Source organism: Alosa alosa, chromosome 7 (genome assembly GCF_017589495.1).
Source record: "Alosa alosa isolate M-15738 ecotype Scorff River chromosome 7, AALO_Geno_1.1, whole genome shotgun sequence".
Taxonomy (NCBI): domain Eukaryota; kingdom Metazoa; phylum Chordata; class Actinopteri; order Clupeiformes; family Clupeidae; genus Alosa; species Alosa alosa.
In genome coordinates this window covers 12,526,221-12,537,959 of record NC_063195.1, presented here as the reverse complement: position 1 = coordinate 12,537,959, position 11,739 = coordinate 12,526,221, and the positions used below count along the sequence as shown (strand labels likewise).

Genomic DNA, 11,739 nt, shown 5'->3' with positions numbered 1-11,739 from the left:
ATCCTTATTTCATGCATTTGCAGTTTCGTCTGATTGTTTGTTTTCGTTTCGGTGACCACAATTCCTCTGATGTGCATGCGGATTGTCTCAAGTGTTACAAAGTGAACCATGTAAACACAGATATCAGATATGGGCCACTCTCAAACGTAGATGTGAACAGACAGTCCAAAAAATTATGTATAGGCAGAAAATCATAACTGTGCATCAAGGCCTGCCTGTGTAGCAGCCTGTGTGTTTATGTAATGTAGAATGAACAAGCTTCATGGAAATGGTGTGATTTAAAATTAATTTCAGAACATCCTTGTCTCTGCTGACCTGGTGTTGCCTGATATTAAAATAACCAGGAATTAGATTTGCATCTCTCTCTCTCTCTCTCTCTCTCTCTCTCTCTCTCTCTCTCTCTGTCAGTGTTGAGCTGTGTGATGTGTGACATCACAGTGAGAGGACATGAGGGAGGAAATGTTGTCATCAACTGTCCATCTCAGAAGGGCTATGAGTCTCACATAAAGTACCTACTGAAGGGAAAGTATAAAGGCCGTGTTGATGTCATCCGGTCCGATGGCCAGGCAGAATGGACCCACAGAGGGAGAATATCTCTACAAAACAAGAAGGACAGAAACATCTTCACCGTGACCATCCGTAACCTGACACTAGAGGATGCTGGGACATATGGGTGTGGAGTTGACATATGGTTTTGGATAGATATTTATACCACAGTGAAGCTCACAGTAGGTAAGTCATATCAATTATTATACAACAGTCAAGCTATTTATTAATTTTTGATTGGACGAGAGGCATTCTATGAGTCATCACGAGCGGCGATATTATCCCAGCACAACGCCACTCAAGATTTTTACTGCTAGTTACCGCTCCGCATATTGCATTGAATCACCAACACGAGCGTTGGTCTTGAGTCTGACTCCAGTCCAAACCTCTGCTATCTGCAAAGGTCACTACAGTACTCTCCCCAACACACTGGGTAGGTTAAGACAGTTAGTACCAAAGATTCTAGAACTCTCTAGAATCTTTGGTTAGTACACTTTAATAAAGAGCTATCATTTCTATATTTTGAACAAGATGTTATACAAAATGTGATTTATTTGATTCACGGATATAACTGTTACTAGTACTAAGTACTGTATGCAAGTTTTATTTGATAGGGGACTCGTTTTATATTATTTTGCAGATACATTTAATCTTGAGACGTTTAATCTTGCAGCACTGTGATCTTTTTCACTTCTCTTTCTCTTCATCTTAGAGTTCTGTGTCTATTTTTAATCTCTCATTTTAAATGTGTCTTCCTGTGTCAGTGTCCAACCATAACGCAACAACCAGAATGCTGTCCAACACCACAGAGTCTGAGAGGCCCACACACATCCAGTCTGATCAAATGTCACCTACATCAAGCGGTGAGGTCTTTATAATACATTTATCTTTTTTCCATTTCTTACATACAGACACTCTCTCTCTCTCTCACTCCATTTCATGTAGAAGTTATATTGACACCTTGTGGTCATGGCATGGAATTACTTTCAAGTGCATGCTTACCATACAAACCACAGTCACAATGCCTGTCCACATGTTTACCTAAAGAAGCCAATATGACCATATTGTAATTCTCAACCTAACCCACAACCCACTCTTTTTCTTATGTGGCTAGGTGAACACACACAGAAACACATGTAAACACACATATACAACCACACATTTATACAAACACTTGTACAAATGTAAACACACACACATATACAACCTTCCTTACACTCCTCACATTAAGAAACTACTGTAACAAATGTAAGATTACAACATTTCAATGACTCAATGAAAACTCATCTGTTTATTATGTAGACCACAACCACAAAACTCTCATTTTCAACCTACCATTCCACAATTGAGAGTTGACTCTCTTACTCAGTGTATGTTGCTTGCTGCACACACACACACACACACACACACACACACACACACACACACACACAGTCAAGGCAAATATCATGCATAACAATAATTGTATGAAAACGTTATAATTTGTTCTTGTTTGTGTATCCTATGGACCCTCTGAACTGGTAGCGTCTTTGTATTGATCAGCTGTACTGTTCTTTAAACCCACAGGCCATCTAGCTAATCTCTCTTGGGGTCTTGTTGTTGCCGTGGTGATATTTGCTCTGCTGGTAGTGACTTTTAGGCTGATGAAGAGAAAAACCGTGACAAAATGGAATTTTATTCCATCTTTAGCGTTACCCACACCTCTTTCTGGAAACATCACAACAGTGAGTATCTTGCATCTGCATGTTTGTGGTGTGTCATCAGACTTATTTTAATTTAAGTCCTTTGTCCACTAGGACTCGTGTGTGTACTCAGAAATACAGACTACATCTCCGCATGCCACTGATGGACCCAACCAGAGTGACCAACGGAGCAGTCCAGCTTTGACATCCATCTACGCCCTGGCAACGCATCCAGCTCCTGATCAACACCCTGCCAGTGCTGAAGCATCCAATCAGCTCCCACAACCCACCACCTCCAACATGCAAGCAGCCAATCAGCTCTCTCAACCCACCAGCTCCAACATGCACACAACCAATCAGCTCCCTCAACCCACCAGCTCCAACAGGCAAGCAGCCAATCATTTTCCAACCACTGCCAGTGATGACATTTACTACCTGGCAACCAATCCGATGCCAGCTCTGCATTCATGTACGACTTCAGCAACCAATCAGCACTGTGAGTCTGGCCCTGCCACTGCTGCCACTGACAGTGATGACATCTACTCCCTAGCAACCAATCCAACACCGTCTCCGCAGACAGGTGCATCTGCATACTCAGCGACCAATCAGCAGATTGAGCTTGACCCTGCCAATTACTCCAACAAAATCTCGGCCAATGAGAATACAGATGGTTCTGAATATGCAACGGTTGTCTTCAGTGATTAACCAATTGGCTTTGATTCTGCCTCTGTCAGTTTATCCAAAAGTGCCGCCTCTCCCAAGCTAGAAATGGGTGGAGATCTTAGCCAAAAGATGCACCGATATGGAATTTTAGGGCCAATAACGATAACCGATATTTATTGGTTTGTTGTGGCCGATACCGATACGATAACCGATAATATTACTCTTGAAAAAAAATTGTGAAAAGTGATTTGCGATAAGCATTTAATAAGCATAATTTTATTGCAGTAATTTTACCTACCACCAAATGATGGATAGAACTAATAATCCTCAATAGTACGGCAGTCAACAACATAACAGTAGCCTAGCCCTACAGTATGTGTGGCTCCTTTAAGTGAACCTGACGTCAGTGAATTGCGAGTGAGTGGCTAGAGAGTTTGAATCGTTTTCATTTAGGACTAAACGCTCATAAACAGCTCAGCTTGGAATAAGCTACAGTATAGCGACCAAATCAGAGTTTGTGAGGGAAACTTAGGTTTAGTTTCAACTGTGGATAACTGAATAAAGCTGCAACTCCTCAGACTGTATCTTATGTCCGTCTACTCTGTTGCGCACAACCTGCTGCAGCAGAAATGAAAGGTGTTAGCCCCGAAGGTTTTAATAACTTATTATGATGACCTGTCTGGAACTTAAGCACGAATGGTTAGCATATTTCTAGGTAATAATACAAAACCCAAGCTAAAGTAATGCAAATATAATACTAAAACACAACTTAGAACTAGGCCTACTTATGTACTCGTCCCACTAACGAGTTTGTTTATTTGTTTCATCGACCAGTGCGGTAAAGTGCAAACACACCAGCACAAGACGGCTCTAGATAGGGCTGAGCTCCGCTCTGTTAAGGTTAAATGGCGGATCATTCACGAGAGGATTTTGAGATGCACAGATTCCCAAATGAACGCATATCCACAGATTTTGTTAGAGTGGTGAAATACATTCACACCGCTGACATTATATTGAGGAAAAAGTATAGCCAAACAAGCTCAAGTAGGCTAGCTCAGTGTAGCCAGACGGACCTTACGTAGGCCTTTATTAGGACTTTAAAAAATATCGGTGCAAATTATCGGCCAGAATTCTGTTATCGGACCGATAATAATATTTTAATTTTTTCACTTATCGGCTAATAATATATCGGCCGCCGATATATCGTGCATCCCTAGGTGATAGCCATTTTACACACAGTGGCATTGAAATGACAAATTATATTTCATGTAAACTTTTTACTATTTCACTGGAATTAGTTAGTCATATTGTGTCATCAAGACATGAATCGATTTGGTAAATGAAAGATAAATGCTGCATTGATTGAACACATTTAATTCATGTGCAACTAATGGCCACGTTACATTTATGTAAATCTAATTCAGAGTTTACTCCAACATAATGATAAAACATTTCTAAATTCATTATGCTTCATTCGTTAGAAACATTCTTGAGACTCAGTCAATGGAAATCATGACATTGAATTGGAATTGAATGACACTCAAAGGTAATATTCTGAAAGATCTGCATTCCAAATGCTCAACACAGCGTCAAGGCGTCTGTATGGCCTTCTCAATTCCACTTGCAGTTACCTTATAACATCAACAGGGGGCGGTGTTGTTAACTAGTTCATTACATGCACATCTGTAAGAAATTGTATTCTGTCCAAGTCTAATATCCCCATACATTTTTAGACCACAACACATCTATATATCTATGGTGGATTATAATGTAGAAACTGTGTAATTAATAACATGCAATCCCATAATTCTCTTTGTAATAGGTTCATGTGTATCGTTTAGGTAATATTATATTTATTGTATAGGAGTATGTGTATGTTTCGACAGGAGTATGTGTATGTGGTTTATATTTTGTTTCTGTGTGTCTGTAATAATGTTATTCCCTTTATACCAAAGTATTTTTCTCTCTTCATTAAACAAAATAAAAATATAATTTGCCCTATATCGGAACGTCACATATTACCAACCATCACGTATGTCCAACCTCTTACGTGTATGTGTCACTTAATATTCATTTCTATACAAACCAATACGGCGGAATCCTAAAGAAATGCAAGCACCAACACCATAAGTTTATCTAAATTAGCTATGTACCAAAAGTTACATTTTACCATGACTCGAAGAGCTGTACAGTGTTGTAAGGCTGCGTGTACAAACCCGCTTTGAGCTCCAGTGGACCAGTTTTAAAATTAATCTTCATAGAGGTTATGGTGTGTCTTAGCTAGTGTTTGGGCTTAATAAAACACGGAGATCTCTTCATGGGCTTTTACTGAAGACCATTGCACAAACGTATGACGTAAGACCCACCATACAAAGAATCATAGCCTACCAACAGAGAGGCTATTGCAGGAGCCTGAACCATAACAGCAGCTATCATTCTCATGAAGAATTCTCAGTTTCACCTGTTGTAACCTTAAATGTCTACAGAGGGCGCCATTGTCAAGAGGTTTACCCAAACACCACATGAATAAACAACAAACAATTACATATAAATGATGACAATGTTATGATCATTGTTAGAGAATTGTACCTCAAGACCACAATACTTCCCTGCCATTATTTATGATTGTTTTTAAGACTTGTAGACCCTTTCAATCTGTCCCTGGAGGAGTTGAAATGTGGTCTAGTGGTGTAGTGGTATGTGGGTGTGGTGGAGCAGCGGTAATGTCATCGACTAACAATCGTTGAATCGTTTGTTTGAAAATGTCTTCTAAATATCAGTCAACTTTAAAATGCTGAAAACAAATGAACAAATGGAGATGTGTGTGTGTGTGTATGTGTGTGTGTGTGTGTGAGAGAGAGAGAGAGAGAGAGAGAGAGAGAGAGAGAGAGGGTGTATGTGTATGTGTGTATGTGTATGTTTGTGTGTGTGTGTGAGAGAGAGAGAGAGAGAGAGAGAGAGAGAGAGAGAGTGTGTGTGTTTGTGTGAGTGTTGCTGTCCCAGCAGTGTGGTCAACTACCCTGTGGTTTAGTGAAGCTCTTTGCAGCCACGGTCTTCACAACACATTCAGCCTGAGCCACTCACACATGCACAAAGTCACACAAACAGTCACACTCATAGAGAGAGAGAAGGAAAAAGAGAGAGAGACAGAGATAGAGGGAAATGTAAGTTTGTACGTTTGTGTACACACGTGCATGCACCCCATCTCATCCCACCCCCTCTCTCCCCACACACACACTTAAAACTCCTCAACAATGTGAATGGTGAGTTGTTGTCTAAACAAAGTGCATGTCCAGTAGCTCCACCCTCCCCTCTCAGATTGGTGGTGATGATCTGATTGACAGATGTCAATGTCCTTTTCTTCTCTGTTAGAATCCCACTCATGCCATTCTACTTCTATGATACTGTTGTTTAAAGTGTTCAAGTGTCCCAACGAGATTCCTGCTACCTCAGGAACTTCTGTCCATCAGCTCATATATCACTGTACGTTTTATATTTGACTTTTATGGTTGTGTGTTATGCACATGAACAACCGAATGAACTAAGTTAAAGAAGGGCTATCGCATGTAATGCAAAACACAAATATTGCTGACAGTTATTTGATAAGTCAGAATGGTTTAATGGGTAAGTTGCTCACTTTCATTTGGGTGTGGATGTGTTTGGTGGTTAATAAAGCCGCCCTCATGAGGTTCAACAGTAAATTCACCAGTGTCAAATATGCAGTGTAAAAGTACATTTACTCTTTCCGAGCAATTACAACAACACATAGTGTAAGATGTTTTACAGTGTCAGTGAAAAATCACGTAGTTGAAAGACGTAGTGTCAGAAGTGCTCTGGAGAGCTCCGCCTACTTTTTTCTCAGTTTTCAAATGAAGCAGAAGTTTTCCAGCGCCATTTTTTCCACCTGCAAGGATTTCGGTAAGTGTCTCCTAATCACATATTAAACGAAAAATTCACGTTATTTGAATAGAAGTCGCATGATATAATGACTTTGCATTAATGTTAATCTTATACTCCGGCTTTGTCTTTGGTCTTAAAATAACAGATTTTGAAGTGCTTAACGTTACCAATGCGACTTGATGGCTAACATTTGTTGAACGGTGCAACAGTCCACCACAGGAAAATTATCTAGAAGAGCTAATGTAAGATTATATGTGTTATGTTACATCACATGTAGCGACAAGTTAATGCAGCCTAATTTAATAGTCTTTCAATAAATCCCCCATGTTGTAATGTAATGTTGTAATATGAGGCAAGCTAGTTGCTAACTAGACAATGTTAGCATTAACGGTAGAGATAACGTGTAACGTTAGAGGGGTGATCAGATCCTGTTTGTTAACATTCATGGTTTAGCAAAGGCTGCACATGAAGGGAGTTAGTTAAAATAGCAAACGTTAGCTGTATTTTAAACTAAAAGCCCGGGCTGTCACGTAAGTTTAATGTTGAAGTAGTTTGACATTAGGCAAACTACGTCTTATTAGACCAAGCCAGTCGAGGTAATCATAACCTTGTGATCCTACATTATGGAGGGATGGTGATTTTGAAAATGGCAACGCCTGCATGTGTGGGCAGTAGACTAAATTAGCAGCTAGCTAAATTAATGTTAGTTTGACTATCGACACGTGTACCGTGTTGATCGTTTATTGTCAATTTTTGTAACGTTTTAGACAGCTTTATAAGTTGGTAGCATTAAAGTGAAGTCAATTGTAACCCCTTACAAAAAGTAACCCCTCCTTAAAATATCTATGCTTTTGTGCTCATTTCTTAGCATTTGCTAAATTTGGTGTCCCACCTGTAATGGAAGGTGTGAAGGTTTTTGACAGTTCTGGGACCGATGAGGATGTTTTTGAGGATATAGTAAATGATCCCTCAACTGGGGTGTTAACCATCAAATTTGATACAGGTTTGTTTCAGATAAAATGGCTATCTGTATATTTAAATGGAAATGCTTGTATGAATGAATGAATGAATGTATAAGGGAAATGTTTTCCCCCTTTTTTACCTCGGTGATCCATTCTCTAAGAATGGCTATGTAAGTTACATTCAGTTGGTTGTGGTAAATGCTAAACATTGAATGAAACAGTTACATGTTTTAAATTCAGTGTGTTAACCATTTTCCACTTTCAAAACCTACTAATGAGGAAATATGATTTATGGTATCCTTTTATCCTTCAAGGAGCACTATTATGATGGTGAGAGTGGCACTGGATACCTTGCTTGGAGGATTAAAACGATTCAGAGAGGCACTGCTAAAGACAGACGAGCATCTTTTGGAGGTAACTTTAAAAAGATAATATTGTAGAAATGTAATGACCAAACCTGTTGGACAATCACACATGTTATAGAAATTATATGTCTACACTTTCCCTTCTGCGTAGATTCAGCAGAAGGACCATAAGGTAAAGACATTTCTGGAGGACCAACTGTCAGACGAGAGCCCCAATACATACCGGAGACTAGCCTGAGTGAAGATCAGTGCAAGGAAGCAATCTCGCTGATGAAACACTTGACGGATGAGGACACCGTGATGAAAAAAATGAAGTTGACGTTTGCCTATCGCCACAACTTGGTCCTCAACCCCCAGCAGTCAAACAACTTACTGTCAGATTTCCCACGTTTCAAAGATGTCAAAGGCTTGGTAATTATCTTGGCACAATATAAAATATTTTTGAGCAGTAGACTAGTATTGAAACTAGAATAACCTGCTGCTATTAACTTCTGAATACTTCTGAAATTGTCCCAAAACCCAGATTGAACAGGATTTTGTTCTGATGTTTGGAGAGGATGTATCAGGCAAGCTTCTGGAGCGGTGGCCAACCACATTTAAGAAAAAGATAATCAAAGAGTGCAGAAAGCTTCCGTCCATCAGTGAAGTTGAAGAACTCCTGCTGGCCGCTGATCCTCTTGAAGATGGCACTGAAGTGGATTTTGACTCTGGTAAGTTTCTTTTAAGGTGCTGTTGAATGGTAGCCTGGAAAATCCAGACCCTGGTAATCTAGAAAGATTAAGGGTCTGGCCACGAACAATGTAATGGCCCAACTTGAGGGGCGGCACCAAGCATGCATTTGAAAATCTCACTGCATGCAATTGGATAACACTAGACCAATGTTTACTCTGAATGATTTCGGACTTTGACGCAATTGGATAACACTAGACCAATGTTTACTGACCTCCAACGTTGCAGCGCTGTCGTCATCAGTTTAGCATCAGTTTGGCCAGCATATCTCAGATACGCCGATTTGATTGGTTCCCTGGGATGCAAGGGGTAAAAGTAACATGAATCATTGCTCATTGCCAGAGTGTGTCGCAGAGGCAATTCCATTGAGCTCTCGCGTGAATTCTGGATTTCCAGGGTAGTTGTACGGCACAATAAATAATAATAGTACACACTCACAGTTATATTGCACAGTCCCTCTTAGATGTCAATAGATGCATAGATGTTAATATTGCACCTTCCCCTAGAACTCTTAATTCACCTTAATTGAAACCTGTGCTATTTACAGGTTGGGACAGTGATCTGGCATCAATTTTACTGCTGCTACATCTAATTCCACCGATGGCGCAGGGTCGGAAGAGACCAGGGAAAGTGGCGGCCTCCCAAGCAGAAAAACATCTTGTTGTTTTCAAGAAGGTGTGTATACATTATTATTCATGACTAGAGGTTTATGATATTATTACAGACATAATATTCTAATTGCCACTCCATGTGTATTTGTCTTCTCAGAGTGGAACAAGTGTCCAAGAACATCTCGATGCCATCAGGACCAGCACTCAGCCCTATCTCCTGGCCCTCGGACCGAAGAAAAGTGAGCTCCACCAATTCTTCATAGTCCTTGACCAGAACGCCATACCATGCAGGTCCACCTCATCCCTCGGTGCCTTTGATGAACTCTTCAAGGCACATTTTGTCTTTGGTACTTTGTACAACTCGATGCTGCACAACATGTTTGTTTTTATTCAGACTACAGTGTACAACATAGATGTTGTCAAGTCAAAGAGAGTCCTCGTGTAGCTGAAATTAGGGCAAGACTGCTTCGATAGAACTGAGTGCTGGTTGTGAATACTTCTTGTCTACTTCTTGTTCTATTTCTTCATAATGAAGTGGTTTTGTTTGTGATGCTGGCTTGGATGGTTCAAATGCTTGTTAGGTGTTTATTTACTTGTTAGTGGTTATTTTTTGGGGAGGAAAACCTTTGTCTGAGGTGTGTTCTTCAGACTGGATGCAGCTGTGTGTTTGATACATTTTCTGGTTTTAGTAAACATTTAAACACCAAACACACAGACAGTATTGAGCAGCAAGTTGACACTGACGTCTGTATAAACAGTTATGGAAAGGCAGTGACGACTAATGTAGATGAGTCGTGTATTAGGAGATCTTCAGTAATGATGGAGGTGACAGGTGCTGATCTTGAAAGTGGTCAAGAGATTGCTTCCAAATTTGGAAGGGGTGTGTGTGGATGTGTGTGCATGCGTTCGTGCATGTGCCTGCCTGTGAGTGTGTGAGTGTGCGTGCATGCATTCATTCATGCGTGTCTTTTTGTGCCTGCATGTGTGTATTTGTGTGTGTGTGTGTGTGTGTGTGTCTGTGTGTTTGTGTGTGCGTGTTTGTCTTTATGTGTGTGTGCGTGCGTGTGTGTGTGTTTATGTGTTTGTGTGTCTGTGTGTCTGTGTGTGTGTGCACACGTGCATGTGTGTATGTTTTATGTGTGCGTGCTTGTGCTTCCGAATTTGGAACTTCTTTGTCAACCAGTGTTTTCATGGTACAGAGTACTGTACTGACTCAGTATTGCGTAACATTTGAGATGCCGTTTTTTTTTTTTGTAAAATTGCTGTGTGATGTGTTACTTTGTGGACAACTGATGTAAATAATTTGTTTTGATCACCATTACCATGTATTCAAGGCTGCCTCCAGAAAGAGTTTAAAAAAGAGTGACTTTTTATTTATAAGATGTGATTATATGTTGATAAGTCAGTTTAAAATAAAGCTGTAAATGTATTATGTGATTGTCATTTTTATCTACTTCATGTTATGTTTGTAACTTCGATTGTTTGGATAAATGTGTCTTATGTAATTTGATTTAGTTAAAGTTGCTCTAAACGATGCTGGATAACGTCACTTCTGTTGACGTTCAAAGAAAACAGAAAGCTAGTTCGCTACTTCCTCCCCCTCCATCCCGTGCAATTGAAACTCTCCTAAACACGCATCTCGTTGGTGATTTGCTGTAACAGTTATGTTTTTTATGGGCTAGGTTTGCCCAGGTTGTTTTTGGTGCCGCTTTTGGAGCCTGGGCTGTCCACAGAGATGGCATTTTTACAGTGTATTCAGGACAGGCAGCTAGCGGATGGTGAGGTGATGTTTGCTTTAAGTGACAAAATGTTTTAGCCTAAAAAACGTGTGACATCCCTTAAAGCACCTTTAAACACCTCAGAGACCTATTTTAACAAATAGTGGTGATTTTCATTGACTTAAAGTGTTAAATGCACAACAATGCAGTGTTATTGAACATATAAATTAAACTCATATTAGAGCTGGTTTGACATTATAACAGAGTAAATTATCAACACTCTTAAGAATTAAATTTACTTTCCATAGAGTTATTTAACGTGTAGTGTTGACTTTAAATAACACTATATAGTGTACAACAGTGTTGATTCTTAACTCTAGTTATAGTACATAATCAACACTCTTAAAGGAACCATATGTAAGATTGTGTTACTGCAATCACTTTCAAATTACTGTAGAGAGGTGTATCCCCTCCCCCTCCCCCCTGACTCGAGGTTGCCAACCCGGATGCCGAAACACTACTGACTTTGTGATTAGTAGATAAGTGGAGGGTGGCGCATCAGG

At 39.9% G+C, this 11,739-nt stretch overlaps 1 protein-coding gene across 1 annotated transcript; it reads left to right on the top strand.

Moving 5' to 3' along the window:
- Nucleotides 1–415: 415 nt before the first annotated feature.
- Nucleotides 416–3,094, top strand: LOC125298456 (CMRF35-like molecule 1). Its single transcript, XM_048249205.1, has 4 exons — nt 416–732; nt 1,311–1,409; nt 2,113–2,270; nt 2,343–3,094. The coding sequence occupies exons 1-4, from the start codon at nt 423–425 to the stop codon at nt 2,931–2,933; spliced, it is 1,158 nt and encodes a 385-aa protein (XP_048105162.1). The 5' UTR covers nt 416–422; the 3' UTR covers nt 2,934–3,094.
- The last annotated feature ends 8,645 nt before the right edge of the window (nt 3,095–11,739 follow it).

Coding starts and splice junctions, on each gene's coding strand:
- LOC125298456 (XM_048249205.1), top strand. CDS start 423: ATGTGTGACATCACAGTGAGAGGACATGAGGGAGGAAATGTTGTCATC. Junction 733..1,310: donor CACAGTGAAGCTCACAGTAG/GTAAGTCATATC, acceptor TTCCTGTGTCAG/TGTCCAACCATAACGCAACA. Junction 2,271..2,342: donor TTTCTGGAAACATCACAACA/GTGAGTATCTTG, acceptor TTTGTCCACTAG/GACTCGTGTGTGTACTCAGA.